The 22258-nt window shown below is 45.0% G+C and overlaps 1 protein-coding gene across 1 annotated transcript; it reads right to left on the reverse strand.

The window, feature by feature from the left end:
• Nucleotides 1-3113: 3113 nt before the first annotated feature.
• LOC117350034 (SLA class II histocompatibility antigen, DQ haplotype C beta chain-like) lies at nucleotides 3114-19995 on the reverse strand. The gene is made up of 6 exons (XM_033923925.1): nucleotides 19828-19995; nucleotides 13649-13921; nucleotides 9860-10141; nucleotides 7656-7769; nucleotides 4783-4815; nucleotides 3114-4241 (listed from the first exon to the last, which is right to left on the reverse strand). The coding sequence occupies exons 1-6, from the start codon at nucleotides 19925-19927 to the stop codon at nucleotides 4228-4230; spliced, it is 816 nt and encodes a 271-aa protein (XP_033779816.1). The 5' UTR covers nucleotides 19928-19995; the 3' UTR covers nucleotides 3114-4227.
• Between the last annotated feature and the right edge of the window lie 2263 nt (nucleotides 19996-22258).

Consider the following 22258-nt stretch of genomic DNA (forward strand, 5'->3'; position numbering starts at 1 on the left):
AGGGGTGGCTATCGTGATATGACAGGACTTTGAATTCCCATTGGAACAGATCTGCACGCACCAGAAACCATCAAAGACATTAAATAAAGTTATCTTGACCCAAGATCCCAGATCAATGTTTAACTGAGAAATAGGAAAAAAAGAATCAGCTGCCTCCCACCCCCCCCCCAATACATCTTATTACACTTGAGTCACTGCAGAGAGTTCATAGAGTATGAAGTTCAAGATGTGTTAAAATGATTATTACATTACATTACATTACATTACATTAGTGATTTCTATTCCGCTTGTGCCTTGCGGTTCTAAGCGGATTACATTAGAAGATGGCTGGACATTTCCAGGCGATGACAATACAATTATTTGTATAACTTTACAAACTTTGCAAACCTAACTTTACTTAACTTTTCGTACATAACTTTACATAACTTTACGTACATAACTTTACATAACTTTACGTGGAGTTACTTTGTGTTACTTTACATTGTCCTTACCGTGCTTGCATAACTTGCATTAAGTTTACATAATTTATCTTACATAATTTATCTTACATAACTTTACAAGACTTTACGTAGAGTTATTTTATGTTATTTTACCTTATTATTCCAGTACATTGCATAACTTACATTACATGATATTACAAAGCATAACCTTATGTTATATTACAACGCATAACCTTATGTTACTTTACATAATATTACAACGCATAATCTTATGTTACCAAAAAATCGTCTGTTCCTAGGTTGCTATATCTGATTTTTTCGGTATTTGGGGAGACTGTGTTTCTAGATATGAATTGGCTTTACGCCCGATGCAGCTAGATTAGATGTTGCCTATGGGGACGAAGTTGCAGTTGGTTGTGAGTTGCAGTAGGTTATGAAGGGAGAGAAGATGATGGTAGATTATAATATTGGGATGTGTTTTTTGAATAGTATGGTTTTTATATCTTTTCGAAACGCTTTGTAGTCCGTAGTTGTGGTCAGCAGCTTGGATATGGTGGGGTCAATTTTCGCGGCCTGTGTAGCAAGTAGGTTGTCATATAGCTTTTTGCGTTTTGTGCCTTTGAGTGAGGGGTAGGTGAATGGAGTCTGGGTTCTCCTTACTCTAGTTGAGAGGTTTCGGGTTAGGCGGCTGTTTAGGTAGAGAGGTGCTGTTCCGTTTAGTGCTTTGAATAATAAACAGTATAGTTTGAATTGAGTTCTTGCTTGTATCGGTAGCCAGTGTGAGTCGAGATAGGCATTAGTGATGTGATCGTATTTTCCTAGCGAGTAGATAAGTCTGAGTGCTGTGTTCTGTACTGTCTGTAATTGTTTGGTCATGTAAGCGGGGCAGGGTAGATAAAGGCTGTTGCAGTAGTCTACAAGTCCTAGTACAAGTGATTGGACTAAGATCCTGTATTGAATTTTGTCAAAGAATTTTCTTATTTTTCGCAGGTTGCGCATGGTGTAGAAGGCTTTTTGGATGGTTTTGTTAGTATGAGTCTGCATTGTGCATCTCCTGTCTATTGTTACTCCCAGGATTTTGAGTGCTGGCTGTATTGGGTATGTGATTGCATTTGTCGTCAGATCAGTTAAGGTAGGTTCTTTGTCTTTTTCTAGCAGCAGGAATTTGGTTTTATCCGTGTTCAGTTTCAGTTTGTGGTTGGTCATCCATGTTTCTACCGTTTCCAGAGTTATTTTCAGTCGTCCTGATGAGTTGGGGTCTTGGGTATTGAAGGGGAGAAGGATTGTTATGTCGTCTGCTATTTGCTATATCATTTATTAAAATGTCTTACTTGCACTGCAGGTCCAGACAGATCAACAAATTATATTTGTAAACAGAAAGGAGCTCCCAAAGACAGAAAAATAACACATTCATTCAGTCATTAGGATATGTCACTGCTACTTCTAGAGATGGGATACTTAGGGATTTGGGGTGCGGTATTTTCTCCCCCTTTATAAGCATTAGTTTCACTGTAAAACCTTTACAGAGAAATAAAGGTTAATAAAAATATAAGCTAATACCAAGGAAAATAAATGGTTGCATTTTTTATTAAATTAACATGATACATGATTTGACAGGCTTTCAAGGGCAGAGCCCTCTTCAAGTGTTTTGGGGAAACTGACCCTGATAAATGTATTTTATTTCTCAAGAAAATAAAAGTTCACATTTATTGAGATATGAACTATTAACCACAAATAAACCTACTATTAACCTACAAATAAACCTGATTCCACTATTAACCTACAAATAAACCTGATTGGGTGACACCCTATGAAGTGAATTCCTCAGGCCGCCACAGCTGAGCAAATCATATTTGGAATTTCTGTCCTTCATCCAATAGGAACCAACTTCTAACAAGCGCTCACATTTCTACCAATCAGAGAACGTCACATTTGGAAGCTCTATAAAGCTAGCCATTGTCAAACTGTGAAATAGTGCAGTAGTCGTGAAGAAAGCGGGGTCACATGCTTCAATTTTTAAATGCAGGAAGTGGTTTTGCTTACAAAAGGAAACTGCCCTCAGTGTTTAATCAGCCATTAAAAAATGTAAAACACCATTAAAGTTATTTTTGTTTGTTGGATCAAGTAATTACATAATTAAGAATAACATTTGTATAAACACATGTAAATCTGAATGAAAAATCTGGTGACTGGACCGTCAGTAGCCAAAGCTTCACTGGTGGTGAAGTGCAGTGAGGGAGGGCCCAAGGGAGTCTGACATCTTAGGCAAAGAACACAGCTCTGTCGTTCCCTCACTAAAGGGTGACTCAAAGGCCTCCCTCCTCTCCCATCTTCCCTTTCCTACTCCTTCCCCCATTGTCTAGCATCTTCCCTGTCCTCTTATAGGGCAACTGGATGTAGCAGTTAGCGTTTCTACAGAAGACTCAAGATGGTCAGCGTGAGGCCTGAGTATTCACACATGTTCAAGACCTGATGCATCTCAACCCTACTGTAACAGGAAATTTGGAGGGACCAAGACACAGCAGACCATGAGCATGTATCGACCCTCAAGGCCTCTTGCCCAACTGCAATGAGTCTCCCACAGACGTGTGGAGCGCTATACTAGTGCAACACCCATTCAAACGGGCACCTCAAAACTACTATGATCAAAACAAAACCCCAGAAATAAAAACAGGCTGTCCCATGTTCATTTTATTGTCACCGAGTGGGTACAACATAAAGTATCAGTTACAGATTTACAGTGCGATTCTGATTCAAAGATTAAACATCCTACTGTAACTAGCTATAGCCATCCTTTATCTCAGCAGAATTAAATCACAACAAACTTTTTTTAAAATAAAAAGTTCAAGCTATAGACAGAAGTCAGAATACCCCAGTATTACACTCACGACACCCTAATATTTAAAGTTCTGAATCACTCAGCCCCATTGGTCCAATGTGCTCTCCAGTTTGTAGATCTGCTGAAGTATCCATCCCTGAGCCCTAGAAGTGACAGGCTTTGTATCTCGGTGCCCATCCCCTGTGATTTAGAGGTGAAAGGGGTTTTTTTCCCATGCATATTCCTTAACATAGGATTTGAGCCCTCCAGTCCACAGACGGACACTAGAGGCGACAGGCTCTGTGGCCTTCTTGGGTTTCCTATACCGACTTAATCTGGGATGAATCACTGTTGCATGGCTATGATTTAACTGTGGATAAATAACTCGCCCAGGAGTAACTACCGCATGTACCGTTAATGTCTGAGAGTCTTATCGATATAAAAGGTCTCGTGTATATTCAAGTCTAAGAGACCAATGACACTGCTCTTATGGTGATCAGATTATGTCTCTCAGAGCTACATCATCACTGGGGTTAAATGTAAGTTTACACAACTATATCAAAACGCTGAAAACAAATTAATCCCAAAAAACAAGAACCCAAAACTTAAGCTGAGAAGGAGGAGTTGATCAAGTGTGGGACATTTATTAACGAGAGTAGTATATTTCAGACTGGCAAAGTGAGACAGCAGGTTCTCGGCGCAATATAAGAGAATTTAGCTGAGATCTTGAGCTACAGGAGAGATAGTCCAGTGGCCATTTACAGCTGGGATTGAACCCTGTGGGTTCAAGGAAGGGGTTCAGCGCTGGTGGAAAGCCCGAGGGGTTGGAATAGACAGCAGCGGCTCCTCTGCAGCCCAGCTGTTGATGCAGGAGACATTTCACTGATCCTTTGGCTGCGAGGGGGACTTGAGGGAGGAATATTTGCTTTTCCTTTTACTTAGAGAGGATCCAATCTCTCATAGATCAGCTTAATTCAGGAGACCTGCAGAGAAGATGGGAGAGCTGTAAATGAGAAGAGTACAGCCTATCTCCCCAATGGCATCTTTCGCCCTTCCCTCACCTCAGTAGCTCCTGGGCTTACAAAGCCCTCCTATTCCCACTCCATCCTTTCTTAGCGCAAGGTGAGGTCACTATTTTTGCATCGCTCCCTCATGATCTAAGTCCCTCTGTCTTTTCTCATGATGTCAGGGGCTGCCTAACCGCTAGGCAAGACTAAGTGGCTGCCTGGGACATGAGTTTCGAGGAGAGGCAGTAAAAAGCAGCCGCAGTCAAAATAAAATAGTAAATCCTGTCGGCCACAGAACCACCTCCTATATATTCATTAGGGATAATCTAATAACCTAAAAATTTCATCTCTTTCAAGCTCTGAAGACAGATGGTGAATCCCAGTTAATAGTGGGCCTCGCATGGATGTATTCTGCATAGGTCACTCTCCATTCCCCCCTCCCCTGAAACAGCTCTCTGCATCCAGAAGGAAACCTTCAGGTACAGTCACTCTCCCTCTCTACCCAGGTATTATATACCTTCATTCACAGGAATTTGAAGTCGAGATGCACCTGAAAAAAAAAAAAAGAACAAACCAATTCAGTCACTGGGTTTGTTTACCAGAATTGTCCAATCTAATCTAATCAGAGCACTTCTATTCCACTTAATCGACATAGTCCAAATAGAGAATATCTTTTCATATATCAACATACAGTAGATAATATAGTAAGATTGAATGCAACGACTTATAACAGATGTAATAAAATAAAGCTACATTTCTTTTAAAAAGGAAGTTAAAAGCTAACATGTGTGCGTGTGTGTGTGTAAAGATTTGCACACTCCCGGGAAGTGCTCTCAGCCAATTAGCAAGCTCCCCTCAGTGTGACTACATCTTGGAGTTCTAACCAATCACAGCAAGACTTTAATAAAGCCTTAAAATATCACAGCATGTACCAGTACCACAAACGTTAACTTAGATCAATTTTTTTCCTTAATTTAAACAGGGCCTAACGATCTGAGAACGTTGTTTACTGCAGATATTGACTTTAACATTTCCCTGGAAGTTAAGACTCCGTATTAGAGATGCTGTTTTCTAAGGCAGAAATACTTTTCTTGAAATCTATGGACTGCAATCAAATACGACTTCTTTTATTTTGTATGGAAAAGTACTGCATCAAAAGGACAGACGACTCCAAAGATGGGACATCTCTTGACTTGTCCTTCCTATAACTAACTAATCATCCAGGAAAACCAAATCTCTCCTTTTTTCCAAAGAAGAGGGTCTACTACTGTTTGACACTTCGGATTAGATTTAGTCAGTGGCGCCCACATTTGGGCACTGAAAAAAATCCACGCTAAATGCTATTCAATGAGGGTGGTTTGAAAAACCAAATTAAATCAGTAAAAAAACCAAATTAAATATTTTTTAAAAAATGAAGTTATATCTCTTAACCTTTTCCTATCATAATAAATTTTATGCTTACGCTGGTTCCAATCGTAATTATTTTAGTAAAGATTTGTATTATTCACCATTATCATTTACGGCTATTGTAAACTTAACGTAAATAAGTCATAAGTCTGTAAATTCAAATATTTTGTGTTCCTGTCGTGTACTGTATGCCAAGGGACATACGATGGCAACGACATTTTTGGAATGTCCCGTCATCCGGGACATACGATAGGAAAAGGTTAATATTGTTCAGCAAGTGTCCAGTTTTTCCATCCCGTTGGAAAAATAGGTTTGTCAAATGTTAAAAAATATTTGTTTTAACTTCTTATTTTCAAACTTTTCAAATCACCCTCATATAAACGGCGCTCTGAGCCGGGTGCTGTGTATAGAACAGTGAGTAGTGCTGGGATCCACACCCAACTTTGGGCACAAGGATAACGCTACCTGAAACCTGGCACAAATCCCTGCATGTAATTTAAGGGCAGTTCCACTAAATTCTATGACATTGCGCATAGAGAATGACACGGTTGCTGAGCTGCAGGGAGCCACGGGTAACTCGCCGAAACAGGGAGCAAAAAAAATAGTAGTCGCCACGGGGACAAGGCCATTCACTGCCCCGTGGAGCAGTGAAAGGTCTTGTCTCCGCAGTGAAGGGAACATATACGGTCACGGATTGCGGGGTCCAGGAGCCCCTTCCAACCCGATCGCCGCATCCGGCCATCTCCCTCCCTCCCTCCCCCTCACCTTATGTGCTGAATTTAATTGTTCTCTCAGCGGCACACTTTCAACAAGTCGCGAGCGGGCGCGGCTGTTTCAGTTGAATCTTCTCCTCTGACGCAACCGGAAACAGGAAGTTGCGTCAAAGGAGAAGCAAAGCATGCTGCTGGGAGAAGAACAATTAAATTCACACATAAGGTTAGGGGAAGGGAGGGAGGGATGGAGATGGTGGGACGCAGCGATCGGACGGGAGGGGGCTGCTGGACCGTGCAATCCGTGACAGCACGTGTTCCCTCACAGTAGAAAGGAAGAAGTGAAAGGGAAAGAGATGCTGGGCCAAGTGGATGAAGGAGACAAATATTGAACCCACAACAGGAAAGAGAAAGGGGAGGACAGGCAGGTGAGCCAGATGCTGGAAGCAAAGGGGGGGGAGAAAGAGGGAAAGAAGCTAGATGGGGTTGGAGAGGAGAAAGAGACATTGGTGTAGAAGAGGAGAGGGGAAATCTGAACACAGGAAGGTAACAAAACAGAAGGGAAATTATGTGCATGGGGGCATAGGGACAGAAACATAAAGGGAAGATACATGGGGATGGTATATGGATACAGGGGGGGCAATGCAGGACACAGGAGGGAGTATACAGATACAGAGGGGAGATAGTAGAAATGGGGAAAATAGGAACACAGAAGGGAGATGGTTTGTGAAGATTGGATCAGATGGTTTGCACGGACGAAACGGGAACCAAGCTCATGGGGATGGGGACAAAATTTTTCCCCGTGTCATTCACTAATTGTGCACATATTTAGTGAACGCATTTGTCTGAAGTCCTGCCTGAAGTATCTCTTCCTGGTTGCTGCTGCATATACTGAATATTGGAGGCATTTGGGGGGGGGAGATGGGTGAAATGTAACTTGTTACGTTTGCAAACAAACAGTCTTCAGATGCCATTTGTCTATTACTTGAGGCCAAGGAATCAGAAACATAACCTGACCCGACAGCATATTAGTCAAAACAAAGGGATATTTTTGGTTTGAAGTTACTCTCCACAAATACAAATAAGCCAGATTTGCTGCACCCCCTCAAACTAATGACATATTAAATAAACCAGGAGTGTCTGGCAAGAGCCTTTTCCTATGAAAACCAAATATCTATATATCTTGACTAGGATCTTGTAACCCAGTGTCTTTAAACTATTAAATTATTCCATTCTTCACCGGTGACATTACGTGGCTGTGAGTGTGGGTTACCTTTATTATTCTTCAGGAAAATGATCAATCCCACAATGATAAACACGGCCCCCAGCACGAACCCCACTATTCCCGTCAGCTGCTTGTTCTTCGCAGACTTTGAGGTTTGAAGCTCTGCAAAAACAAAAAAACAAACCCCACAACACCAGGAGTAAACTGGAGATGTAACAAATACAGTATAGCAAGGGGGGACACATACCAGGCTAACCTTCAGGATTTGTGCAGATTGAGAAGCGGGTTCCCGTGTTCAGTAGCCAAGAATGTGTGACAACAAACCAATGAACTGATGCCATCTCCGAAAAATCCGAGAATTTGTTATGTGGGCATCTGACATCCAGAGCTCACACTCATTCACCTCTGAAAGTCAGTGTGTAAATCAGTGGTTCACAACCCTGTCCTGGGGAACCACCAGCAAGTCGGGTTTTCAGGATATTCCTAATGAATATGCATACGACAGATTTGCATACCTGAAACTTCCATTATACGCAAATCTCTCTCATACATATTCATTAGGGATATTCTGAAAACCCGACTGGCTGGTGGTTTCCCAGGACAGGGTTGGGAATCACTGGTGTAAATTAAAAGTGGATTTTGAGGCGTTTGAGTTACTTTTATGCTTTATGACGATGTCTTGTTGGTATGTATTTGGTTTGGATTACAAAAAAAGTTTCTTAGAAAATAAAAAATTTATATCAATTGAGACGTCTAGTATGATTTTCCAAAATGTCCACAATAAAAAGGAAGCATATTTCGCTTAGAGCAGGGGTGTCCAATGTCGGTCCTCGAGGGCCGCAGTCCAGTCGGGTTTTCTGGATTTCCCCAATGAATATGCATGAGATCTATTTGCATGCACTGCTTTCAATGCATATTCATTGGGGAAATCCTGAAAACCCGACTGGATTGCGGCCCTCGAGGACCGACATTGGACACCTCTGGCTTAGAGTAATGAAGGTATCGGAGCAGATACAGTGATAACAGCAAGGAAGGCTTTTATTACTGATTTTGGTGGTGAAACGTGTGAACAGGAATCACCAGCAACACAGGGTCCAGTTGTACAACATGAAAGGTCATTTTTGAAGAGGATATAAAGGGAAGTGAATGTACACAAGTACAGGTATTATGGCTATTTGATAAAGAACTTTAGCTGAAAAAAATTCCCAATGAGTACACAGACTGATCTAGACAAATATAGTAACATACATAGTAAATAATAAAAAGAAAACCCAAAACTGTATAGAACTGCACAATTATTGAACTGGTAAATTTTAAAAAAATTGTTAATGAGTATTTGAAATGATGCAAACGCTTATGGACACTTAAGACACCTATCAAGAATCTGAGGTTTGACCTATGATGCAATCCAGATCAGGGTTGTCCAACGTCACTCCTCGAGGGCCACAATCCAGTCGGGTTTCCAGGATTTCCCCCATGAATTTGCACGAGATCTAGTTGTATGCACTGCTTCCATTGTATGGAAAAAGATCTCATGCATATTCATAAGAATTGCTCACGCGGCGGCCCTTAGGTCAAAGACCAGTGCCCTGAGTCTAGCCTTACCTGAGTACGTTCTGGTTCAGCAGGAACTTGTCTAACTTTGTCTTGAATCCGTGGAGGGGGTTTTCCCCTATAACAGCCTCCGGAAGAGCGTTCCAGGTTTCTACCACTCTCTGGGTGAAGAAGAACTTCCTTACGATTGTCCGGAATCGATCCCCTTTTAACTTTAGAGAGTGCCCTCTCGTTCTCTTTACCTTAGGAAATCCTGAAAATCCAACCTGTCGAGGGCCGAGGTTGGACACTTATAGAGAGCAGTGGGTCCCAACCCTGTCCTGGAGGACCACCAGCCAATTGGGTTTTCAAGACAGGGTTGGGACCCAGTGCTCTCTATACCAGGGTTTTTCTGGCCTACATTTCCGGCGCCTACCTATAATGTGAATCGTGCCTCCATAAGTGCAATTCCGGCCTCAGTTTTTTTTAGGTGCTTTGAAACTCTGTTAAAACATTTTTTACTGAGTTTGGGCACCTATCAGCACCTAAAAAAATTGGCATGACAGAAAATCCAGCCCTGAATGTCTAAAAAGTAATCCTTACATTGTCCTGAGAGCGAGAAGAGTTCTGACACAAGAAGGCAGGAGCCTCACCCTTAACTCCTCCTCCCATTTCTCCTATAGGGAAATTAATGAGGTAAAGAGCAGGGAGTCTCTTACCCCAATCCATCTTGAGGGGTTCCTTTAGGCTGCTGTGCTCCACCTCGCACGTGTAGGTGTCTCCGCGCTGGAGTTCAGTCTCCAGGATCACCAGGATCTGGAAGGTCCAGTCTCCGTTCTGCAGGAGCTCAGTGGATATCACGCTGCTGGTATCCTCCACCTGGTTCCGCAGCCACTTCACCTTGATTGCGGAGGGGTAGAAACCATTCACGTAGCAGGCCAGTCTGTGCTGTTCACCGGAGCTCCCAGTTTTCATGGGCGACACCGTCACATCGGGCTTTACTGTGACAGAAAAACGGTGCATTACAAACGGACTCTGGAGGAGGGGAAGAGGTTTCCTGACCCCCAACCCCTCCCCCAACTTTTCCTTTACCGTAGGAGATAAAAACTGCATTAGAGTGAAGCTGAATGGTAGAAAAATTGACACTTTTGTTTAGATATAGATAACCTACAGGAAATGCAAATGAGCTGAGCCTACACAGAGCTCCCTTTAGTAATGTAACTTTTATTTATGAACTATGATTTGACTGGTAAATGTGCTTCTTGGAGTGCATGTAATCTACTGTCACCTCTTCAAGGGCAGCAGAAGGGGCTTTTGTGCTCCGTCTCATAGGATGGGATGTAGGGGGGAACAGACTAAGTCATAATTGGTGTGGCGGAGTAGCCTGGTGGTTACAGCAGCGGGTTAAGAACCAGGGGAACTGAGCTCAAAACCCTCTGCAAATCCTTCTGACCTTGGGAAGGTCACTTAACCCTCCAAGTTTTATTTAAAATTTGATCAAACGCTTATAAAAACAAACACGCACTTAAATCATACCAAACAAAAACCAAGCCAGTCACTTGCAGGAAAAAAAGGAAGGCAGGTAGAACTACAAATGTGATAGGAAAGTAACATACAATGGGTAAAAATGTAAGGGAGGGTTAAGTGGTAGCTTAAGAAAGGCTGGTTGTATAATTTAAGGATCTGAAGTTTATCTCGGACTTTAACTCCCGAATGCGTCTTTAAAAAGGAAACTTTTGAATTTGTCTAATCGTGTTTCTGCCCCCAGGTATAAAACTTATATTGTGATCCCAGTAGGGATAGAAAGCACCTGCATTTAATTCTAACCCATTCTGACTGTACCACAGAAAGGTGGTATATTAAAAAGAATATTTCTTTTATTAAAGGTAAAGGTGGGCACACAAGGTGTTGCAGTGGAATTTGAACCTTGGCTAACCAGTAGGCTGGTCAAGATGATGCCACTGTTTCTAGCCCAGTAGCCCGTCTTTTCACGGTGGTCAATCCAGGTCACAAGTACCTGGTAAAAACCCCAAAAGTAGCAACATTCCATGCTACTGATCCAGGGCAAGCAGTGGCCTCCCCCATGTCTCTCTCAATAACAGACTATGGACTTTTCCTCCAGGAACTTGTCCAAACCTTTCTTAAAATCAGCTACGCCATCTGCTCTTACCCCAACCTCTGGCAATGCGTTCCAGAGCTTAACTATTCTCAGAGTGAAAAAATATTTCCCCCTATTGGTTTTAAAAGTATTTCCCTGTAACTTCATCAAATGTCCCCTTAGTCTTTGCAATTAGTCCAGTAAATTTATAGATAATCCCATCCATAAGAATTGCCGCTGCTGGGTCAGTCCAGTGGTCCATCGTGCCCAGCAGTCCGCTCCCGTGGCGGCCCTCATGTCAAAGACTAGAGCCCTAACTGAGATCAATCCTACCTGCATAACTTGAAAGAGATTCTCAAGAATCTTCACAGTACTGTATTTGGATAAAGGCACAATGTGGGAGGAACAATGACTTTTTTTTAAAAATCACATTTATTCTAGCAGTTATTTAAGCTGTCCTACAAGATCATCACCGACATTGGGAAAAACAAAGAAAGTTAATCAGGGGCCTGTTTGCTAAACTGTGTCCTAGGTTTAACTAGGCTTTAGTGCATGTTATTATGGTAAATGCATTCCAAAATTGCCAAGAAGTGTAAAATCCACTTTAAACCACTCATGTTTTGTCGTTTTACCATGCTTTAACTATCCCCCTCTTTTACAAAACTGTGATAGCGGGTTTTAGCGCAGGGAAGTGCGCTGAATGTAAACTGTTCTGAACTCCCCTGGGAGAACAGTATAGAAAATTGAATAACTAACTAAACACAAGAATGGAGTTAAGAAAGGGTCAGGGATCGAGGCCAAGGCCCCGATAATCCACATCAACACAGGTTTTTACTGGGGAAACAAACTACCGTATGCTTCCAAAGATACGATATATCGGTGGACTTGCTTTATAAGTCACTGCATTAATGCCCATTAACATTGCAGCTGTTTCCTTCCCCCCCCCCCACTGCTAAAAACTGTCTTTAATGCAATTAATGATTTAGTAAATGAGCCCTTGTGTCTGTTTAATCATTTTGGGCAAAGAAAATTCAGGATTTTGTGCAAATACTAAGGTATCGCACACAAATACGACTGCTGTATTAATTCACTTCAACGCATGGAAAGAAAGGCCAATAAACACAATCTGAAATTCAGTTTTCATTACAATAACAATACATCTTTTCTTGGTTTAAAGAAAGCAGACAATGGAGGATAAAGTAACACGAAAGGGGAGTGAAAGACAGGGCTGGGCTAGTAGTCAGAATTATTTTTCAAAGTGTTAAATGTTTTCTTATTGATGTATTTTCTATAATTGATTTTTACTCTATTTTCGGGTTCCATTATTGAGGGTAATAGTGATGATGATGCTAGAAACAGAAAAACTTAGGGGGAGGTGTTTGTTGGGGTGGTAGGGGGGTTGCTTAGCTGTCATTTCTATGGACGTTGGGGAGGGGAGATTTTTACTCTCAGCAGCTCCAGAACAGTGAATGGTTTGGTCTATTCTCATCATTTTAAGAAAGGATGTGGAGCTGTGTCCAGTGAGGCCATGGCTGTGCTTTCTATTCAAAATGAATGAAGGGGGGGGGGGGAGAGGGATGTTATTTGGGCTCTGAATACTTTAGTCTTTGTAGGTCTTGTCAAAGCGAACAACTGATCTGCGGTCATTGTAATTCCTGCCTCCTTATTGTAAGAAGCTGGAGGGCTAAGAGCCAACTATCTTCCAAAAATAATAAGCTTTTACTTATTTTGACAGGAGTTGCCATACAACAAATAACATGTAATTGGAAAAATTGGAATAGATTGAATTGCCGTTTTTGGTGGAATTCAGTATGTCATTTTTATAAAATGGAAAGAACATTAGCTATTCATAAAGGGAAGTTTAATCAATCTCAAGATGTGTGGGGGCCCTTAACAAATTATTGCCATGAATAGGTATCATTTTCCCTGAAAGAATGGGGTGGGGGGACTTTATTGTATGTTATGAGATATTGAAGGGAGGGGAGGGAAGGGGATAAATTCTATTTCATATGAAGAATTGTAGAATTTCAAGTTAAATGTGGCTATTTTTTTGTTGCAGTTGATGTAAGCTATAAAAATGAGTAAAGAATTTTTTTTAAAACGAAGCTGGAGTGTCTGGGGAGGGGGTCCCTGAGCATGTCCTTCTGCCAGGGGGGGGGGGGTTCTTTCTTGTCTTCAGTCTTTCCTGGCCTTATTTTCTTTTCTCTTAACTGGTAGCTGGTAGGGTTTCAGGGATGTTATCTGAAAGGGGGGCCGTGTATATCATCTCTCCTGGGGGGGGGGGGGGTCTGCTAGGTGTGCTTCCAGCAGTCTCTTGGGAGGGGGCCTCGCAAGTGCTGCTCTTCTGGGAGAAGGGACTAAAGTCAGAGTCCCCCAAAGCCCTGGGGGAGGGGGGTCTCGGGGCACTCACCTTGCCGTCCGATGACAGTCCCTGCCTCCGCTGCCTCGTAGTTGTTTTTGCAGACTCTCTCCACCTCATTCCGTTTCTGCTCTATGATCGCCGTGTTATTGTTCCAAGAATCCGCCGTCGTTTTCCCGAACTCCGTCTTGGCGATGAACCAGCCCACCTGGCTGTCAAAGTACACGAACTCCTCCATGTTATAGAACCATCGCGCCAGGAGCCTGACGTCCCGGCCCCCGTTGCTGTAGTGACACTCGCCCTTCACTTCTGCCACAAAATCCTCTGAGAAAGAAAGAGAGAGAAGTCGGTGAAACCCCCCCGTCACCGTCGCAGCCCCCGAACCGCCCCTCCCCCTCCCTCGCTCGCGACGGCTGCCCCGTTGCAGTCTCGACCCCACCGCAAGGGGCAGCACCACCACGGTCGTCGCCGGGGCCGGCTCCAGGAGGGGTGGGGGGGGGGAGCTCCACCCCGCTAAACAGCCTTTGGGGGAAATTGTCCTCACCAACGAATGAATGACACGCGGGGCTCAATCAATCCCAGGCGACTCCACAGAGAAATGAGACCCGGCACTTCCGCTTTCAAATACCTCTACCCCACGTTCCCCTGAGCACCTTCTCTGCCCTGCTCGCCAGTGGCGTACCAAGGGGGGGGGGGGAGGGCCACCCAGGTGCAGCTTTTGGGGGGGGAGGCTCAGCCGGCCAGGTCGGGGTGCCGATCCACGCAGGGCCGGCAAGATCGGATTCGGGGCAGCAGCAACGGCGCCCCCCCCGGCATTCAAATTCGGCAACACGCCTCCTTCTCCGGCATCCACAAAACTTCAGATCGGCAACGCGATGCTCAGCCCAAAACTCCCTGTTTCCACCCAGGCAGTTCAGTCAGAGGGAAACTTTGGACTGAGTGCGTTGCCCATCCAAAGTGCTGTTGATGACGGGGGGAGGAGGCCCGTTGCCGATCTTAAGTATCATCCGGGGGGGGGGAGGGCTGTTGCCGATCTTGTTGCCAAAATCGAAAAGGTGAGAGGAAGAGACAGAGATTAAGAGAAGGGGACAAATGATGGAAGTGGGAGAAAGGGGAGAGAGAAGAGGGCCGATGATGGAAATGGGGAGAAGGGGCAGATGATGGAAGTTGGGGAAAAGAAAAAGAAGGGGCAGATGATGGAAGTAAGGGAAAGAGAGAGAAGGGGTACATGATGGAAGTGAAGGGGGAGAGAGAAGGGGGCAGATGATGGGAGAAGGGAGAGCAAATGCTGAATGGAACTGCAGAAAGAGAACACATACTGGATGGAAGAAGGGATAAAGAAAAAGGACATATGCTGGAATGGGGAAGAATATAGAGTTAGTGAGATAGTGGAGGGTTGAAGGAAAGGGGTGGCATGCTGTGGGTAGACACAGTGAAAAGAGGGAAACTGAGGACTGCAAAGTAAGAACGAATTTAATTTAGACGGAGGCAGAAAATAAAGAAGGAGGACTAGAGAAGGAAAGGGAAGAGAGAGAGATGCCAAAGAAAGAGGAAGGAGACAGAGATATCAGATCTGAGCGAGAAAATGAGAAGAGAGAGATGCTAAAAACCACAGGGGGGAGGCAAAGAGAGATGAAAGGAGAAAGATGCCAGACCATGAAGGAACAGAGGGAAGATGATGCATGCCAGACCAAAGGGGAGGGAGGGGTCTAGAGGAGAGATGGCAGGGGGAGACAGACAGTTTCTGAAAGAGGCAGACAGTGGATGGAACTGGCAGATGCTGGATTGAAGAGACAGGGCAGACGCTGGAAGGAAAAGAGTGAAAAGAAGATAAAAGCAGAAACCAGATACAACAAAAGGTAGAAAAAACGTGAACTCGCAGGCCTTGAGCATGCGCAGATGCTCAAGGCCCAGCAGAAGAGGAGGCCGATCTTCAGGCACCGGCACCAACGCACAGGACATGCAGTTGCCGGTGCCCAGATGACAGTAAGAAGCGGCGGAGGGGTGCCCAATCGCGTCGGGAGCAATGCCGGTTCTCGGGGGGGGGGGGGGGAACATATCAAAGCGACTTTCCATTATTTCCTATGGGAAACTCGCTTTGATAAACGAGCATTTTGGATTACAAGCATGCTCCTGGAAAGGATTATGCTCGTAATCCAAGGTTCCACTGTACAGCCGAAGCTGCGAAAGAATATCCACTAGCAGGCAAAAATCCGCCCGGCGATGGACAGGCAAATCATCCTGGAAAGATGGCAGAGATTTAATGCACATCTTAAGATAGGACGTGAAAGTAAAGTTATAATTCAGGACTCTGTTCGCCATCATCGAATTCTGATACAGGTGGCGACCAAATTTATCCATCGTCCTGCCTTCCTGGCCCGGTGGAACAGCCGCATAGACCTGGGAAGGGTGCAGCTTCTTGAGGGTAGACTACACCACCAAAGACTGGTGGGAAAGCTGAGCCTTTTCAAACCCCTTGCATGGGACCGATACCGAGACTCCATTTTAGATGGAATGGCCGGGATAGCGTAAAGTGTCTCCAGATTGCGAAAGAATGTCTGTTGCAACACCGGATTCAGGGGCAGCCGCAGGGACTCCTTAGGAGGATAGGGAAGTTCCATCTCCTCCAAATATTCCTTGGTAAACTTGGAATTGGATTGAAGGTCCAAATGCAACGCCTGCCCCATATCCTGAACAAATCTAGTAAAGGAAGAGGGTCTGCTCTCAGACCGCCCCTCAGGTGGGGAGGTCGAACGAGACTTCAAGGCAGCAGAAAAGGAGGGAGAAGTCTCCCTGGAATACTGCAGGGGCACATCCATATCCACACGCTGGGACGCCAAGGAAGCCCCGCTAAAAGAACGGGGGGGGGGGGGTCAACGATAGCCTGCGCTTAGTGGGTCCCTGCGGAGAGGACCCCGGGTTCCGGGGCACCGAGGTCCGAGGCAGCCGCCTCGGGGAACACCAACCTGAACGGGAACAAGAGGCAGACTCGGGTCACAGAGAGTCAAGGCCGAGGGTCTGAGGGACCCCGAAAGGCGAGGACCCGGCGACCTACCCCGCCTCGGGGAAGAGTCCCGGGGCCGCTTCACGAGTCTCCGAGACGAGGGTGAGAGACGCCTCGACCGGTGCTTCAACCGATGCTGGTCCGAGGCCTCAACATGCCTCGAAGGAAGAGGCGAGGAATCAGATGAGGACAGACGTCAAGACCGACGTGCCTTGCCTCGAGACAGCCCGACACGACACTCAGGCTGGTCCCCAACACGCGAGGTCGAGGCCGGGGCAAGCTGAGCCAAGGCAGAGGAGAGCTCCGAGGAGATGATCGCCTTAAACATGTCCTTGAACATCGGCACCGAGACCAAATTTGGACGGCCGGGTGCAGCAGTGCGTTCCACCGAGGGCGACCTTGAGGAAGAGTATTCCCACATGGTGGAAGCACACTTAGAGGACTTGGAGGAAGGTCTCGTCGAGGCCGGCAGGATTACACTCACCGCCTGGATGGCCTGAGACTCCGAGGAAGGCTTCTTCGGCAGCGGAGTTGAATCTGAAGGAGGAAGAGGGGACTTACCCGGAGCCGAGGCCTTCGATGTCGAGGGAGATCTGCCCGAAGCCGACGTCGAGGCGAGGTCAGCCTCCATGGCAAAGAACTCCTGAATTCTGGCCCAACACCGAGCACGAGGCTGAAGGGTAGCGCAGCTAGGGCAGGAGTCCGTCGGGTGATCAGCACCCAGGCACAAAATACACCAGCGGTGCGGGTCAGTGATTGAAATAACCCGACCGCACTGTGTGCACTTTTTAAACCCGGTAAGTGGCCGGGACATAAGTAGTGAAAAAAAGGCCGCGGCCACAGCAAACCGGGAGCCCCCAGTCACCGAACCGAAAAAGAAAAAACACACATATGAAGAAAAAAAACTAATGAAAAGCACACAGCGACTCCCGAACTGAAAATAAAGAAGCCACGGTGCAAGAAAGGCACTTTTAAAACGCAGAGAAGAGAGACAGGAGGGGATGCGCCCTCTAGTGGAGCGGGAAAGCACACACATGCATGGTGCAGCACTAGCAAATTTTGAATCTTCAATCAAGTTTGCTTGAAAAGCTGTCCGCGACGGGGCTCCGTGGATGACGTCACCCACATGTAGAGAATATGCTGCCTGCTTGTCCTGGGATAACCGTGAATACGGAGGGAGAAGTGTACAATTGGTAGGGTGACAGTTGGTAGGATCTTCCTAACAATTGTCATCCTACCAATTGTTTTATCCTACAAATTGTCTTCCTACCAGTTTCATCCAACCAACTATCTTCCTACGAATTGTCGTAGATCCATTTTAATCATGGGTTACAGATTACTAATACTAGCTTCAGTTTCAGTTTTTAGTTCTTTCAGTACCATCTGGTCCAGCTGATTTGCTACTCTTTAGCCTGTTGATTTGGCCTGCAACATCTTCCAGATTCAGTAAGATTTGTTCCAGTTTCTCTGAATTGTTACCTTGAAATACAATTTCTGGCATGGATTGCTCTCTTATATTACACCTTCCAAAAGTAAAGGATTAATTTCATGTGTCAAGGCACAGAAAAAGGCATGCTTTAACAGCACCTTGATTTACCCCCGGAGTCAGCAATGGCTGCTGACTTCCTGTGGTAAATGAATAACTCTGCTTGCAAGCAGATGGCTGAGGGGAAATATGATAGAGGAATATCAAACATAGGAGCTTTTAAGGGGCCATAATGCCAATCTAGATACCCTCCCATGCTCATTTCTCCAATTACACTCCCACCTCCCTGACCCACACTCACCTCCCAAAACAAACTTCTACTCCTCTGATACAGACCCCTCCACCCCCTCACGTATGTAAACATGACCGCGATAGTAACGCAAGACTACAGCTAGGGATGCCATTTTGGAGATGATGCCTCTAGAGCTGGAATGATTGGGGATCAGTCTTGTCCTAGAACCACTGTATCGTATCACCAGGTTCAGGGCCCTTAGGCCCTTGCTGATGGAGGGTGGTCTGGATCGGCACCATAATAATAATTTAATTTTTAGTTTAGTAAAAGGGCCCCATTGTGATCAGGGTATCCCTAAGCTCAAGGACTGTACTTTGAACACAGATTTTCTAACTCGGCTGTCCCTTCTCATGGTTCCTGCTCTCTCTTCCTTGTTCCCTTCTAAGCCTTCCTTCTAAATACCTTCCAAGTAGCGTTGTTGCTATGTTAGTCCACTTTAAAGGTAATACAGTTGAATCCACCTAAGTGCACGTCGGTTAAACGCACACTTTGGTTATCCGCAGCCGACCACCATGGTCCCGGTTTTTTTACATTAAAGTCAATGGACTTAAGCTCCGGATATTTGCAATTTGGATAAGCATACAATCTGCTTATGCGCACTGATGTCATAGGTCCAACCTCTATTCTTTTCACGTTACGGTTAAATGCAATCTGGAACAACACCCTAAGCGCCCTTCTTCTGAATTCTCCATCATACCAATCCTTCAGAAAAACTCTGAAAACCCACTTATTCGACAAGTCTATCTGATTCTTCGAACCCCCATCCAATCTATCTACTCTCCCTACACGCACCTCCTCCTACCTTTGCAACCCACCCTCTTCTCACCCTCTCCCTGTAAACGGGGATCTCAAAGTCCCTCCTTGAGGGCCGCAATCCAGTCGGGTTTTCAGGATTTCCCCAATGAATATGCATTGTGCATGCACATAGATCTCATGCATATTCATTGGGGAAATCCTGAAAACCCAACTGGATTGCGGCCCTCAAGGAGGGACTTTGAGACCCCTGCAAGTAAACCAATGCTGTCATCTCCCTGTTTACCTGCGGTATCCACACTGTATTTCTACTTTACTGAAAAGGTATGACGGGATATAAATAAAGCTATTATCATTATTATATTTAAACTGAGCCTCCCCCTATCCTTCCCTCTCACTTCTATTAAGCACACACTATGTTTAAGTGCACATGGAGATCCAGTCCGAGGGGCATGCACTTAAGCGGAGTCGACTGTAAATCGAAATTTAAAAAAAGAAAATTAAAATTCTACATTTTGATTGAACTCATAGTACACTTTGGATTTTTGAAGCCAGAGCCACAATTCTTCCAATTGGATATCTCACACTCTCTCTTTAGTTCCAGCTTCCCAAGTAGTCACTGCAGAAATGCTTTAACCCGGGTCTTGCTGCAATCAGTGCTGTCTGGTCTCTACCAGCCCCTCAGTGGTCCTTACTTGGAATATCCCTGCAGTAAGTCACATCAGTCCTCAGCACGGTCAGGATAACCATCAACGCACAACAGATCTGGCAGCGGTGGATCAGCTGTAAATCCATGGCAGGACAGGTTTAGGACCAGGAGTTCAGCTGCAGACAGACAGATCAGAATGACCCTTCCTAATTGCCCCAGAATATCAGCAATGAAGTCCCTCCCTCCGAAACTCCAGATTGGACAGATGGCCCTGCTGCATCCAATGAGAGCAGAGATTTGTCATTTGTCATTGGTCACTAGGCAGAGAAATAAAACTCCTCAACCCTGAGCATCCTGAACCCCTGGGCTTTGGAGTGTATTTAACTATTAGTCTTATAGCCCGTTACATTAAAGGGTGCTAGAATATATGTGTGTCTGTCTGTCTTTATTTCTTTCTTTCTCTCTCTCTCTCTCCTTAGCCGCTTTTTTTCTTTCTGCCTTTCTTTTTCCTTGGCTGTCCATCACCACCCTTTGCCTGCTCCCCCTGTCCATTCTCCCTTCCTTTTACCTCCCCTGTGTCCACCACCACCCCTTCACAGCTCTCCTTATGCAGCAGCAGCCCTTCTCCCTTTGTTTTACCTCCCCCCTGTCCAGCAGCACCTCTTTCCTTCTCCCCCTGTCCAACATTAGAACTATTGTGTGATTTCTGTTCTTTCTATTTTGCAGATTTTAAAGGAACGCAGTCTTCCCAAAGAAGGTTATTTTCTCCCTAATGCCAGTCCCTGTGTCTGTCTGGATACAAAAAAAAGCTCTCGGTGCCATGGTCCAGTAGAGGCTGCTCGAGGGAAACCAGCAAAGGAGGAAATTGCAAGAATAAAACTTTCCCCCCACCACAAAGTTATTCTAGGCAAATGGTCGTTTGGATTTTCATACAGGTCGTAGGTTTGCAGCTGATTTCCTGGGCACGATGGACCACTGGTCTGACCCAGCAGCGGCAATTCTTAGGTTCTAAATACAATGTCTTAAACTTTTTCAGCTCCCGGCACACTAAACGGAGCAAATATTTTGTCACTCAGAGAATAGTTAAGCTCTGGAATGTGTTGCCAGAGGTTGTGATAAAAACAGATAGCGTAGCTGGTTTTTAAGAAAGGTTTGGACAAGTTCCTGGAGGAAAAGTCCCTAAGTCTGTTATTGAGAAAGACATGAGGGAAGCCACTGCTTGCCTTGGATCGGTAGCATGGAATGTTGTTGCTCTTTGGGTTTCAGTCACCTGATTGGCCACTGTGAGGACGGGCTACTGGGTTTGATGGATTAGTCCGACCCAGTAAAGGCTATTCTCATGTGAGCCAAGCATAGGGCAATCAAGCCACTGTGACATCACTGATGAGGTTGGTTCTGAGGCATTGTGGAATGAGGCATTATGACATCACAATCTCAGCTCTGGAATGTTGCTTTCATTGGGGGTTCTGGAATCTTGCTATTCTTTGACATGCTGGAATGCTGCTACTCCTTGGGTTTTGGCCAGGCACTAGTGACCTGGATTGGCCACTATGAGAACAGGCTACTAAGCTTGACGGACCATTGGTCTGACCCAGTAAGGCAGTGGTCTCAAACTCAAACCCTTTGCAGGGCCACATTTTGGATTTGCCGGTACTTGGAGGGCCTCAGAAAAAAATAGTTAATGTCTTATTAAAGAAATTACAATTTTGCATGAGGTAAAACTCTTTATAGTTTATAAATCTTTCCTTTTGGCTAAGCCTTAATAATAATATTGTCATTTATAGCTAAAGAGACATATGATCAAGAAACTGTTTTAATTTACTTTTGTGATTATGATAAACATACTGAGGGCCTCAAAATAGGACCTGGCGGCCCGCATGTGGCCCCCGGGCCGCGTGTTTGAGACCACTGCAGTAAGGCTACTCATGGGTTTTTTTGTAGATGACGGCAGAAAAAGACCTTGATGGTCCATACAGTCTGCCCAACAAGATAAAAGTGTTAGTATTGGCCATGATATATGCCTACCTGATTTGCAACTCTATCTCATATCATATTTTGGAAAAACTGGACTGGCTGTGGCGGGCAAGGCCTGCATTTTTATATCTCTGATCATTCCCCACCCATCCAACTGCCCCCATGCTAGGCAAACTTGACTTTCTACCTTGAGACCCCCCCCCCACCCCGAAATTAAACTCCAGGTGCCTTAAACCCCCCAACAATCATGCTCCTCCTCCTCTCAGAATAAGTTGGGTAAACTGGTTCATGCCGTGGTAAAGTGTGCCAAGCTTAAAGCACCTGGTTACATCTGTGGCTCACTTCAAGCGCTGGAATTTGTAGCAGCCAAGAGACCTCGGACTGGTCTGTCCAGGGCTCCGAGTCAGTTTCTTCACCTGGTAACTTGAGCGTCACGTGCAGAGAATATTCTGATTGGGTAGCGTCTCCAGGCCGAACCAATCAGAGACGAGTTCAGGAGTGAG

This window comes from Geotrypetes seraphini, chromosome 16, assembly GCF_902459505.1.
Source record: "Geotrypetes seraphini chromosome 16, aGeoSer1.1, whole genome shotgun sequence".
NCBI lineage: Eukaryota > Metazoa > Chordata > Amphibia > Gymnophiona > Dermophiidae > Geotrypetes > Geotrypetes seraphini.

Bases quoted from the DNA above. Each gene is read 5' to 3' on its own strand.
- LOC117350034 (XM_033923925.1), bottom strand. From the start codon at position 19,927: ATGGATTTACAGCTGATCCACCGCTGCCAGATCTGTTGTGCGTTGATG. The intron at 13,922-19,827 runs GTAAGGACCACT...TTTCTTTCTCAG, and splicing joins TTACTGCAGGGATATTCCAA to AGGATTTTGTGGCAGAAGTG. The intron at 4,816-7,655 runs GTAACCCACACT...TTTTTTTTTCAG, and splicing joins TTTCCTGAAGAATAATAAAG to GTGCATCTCGACTTCAAATT.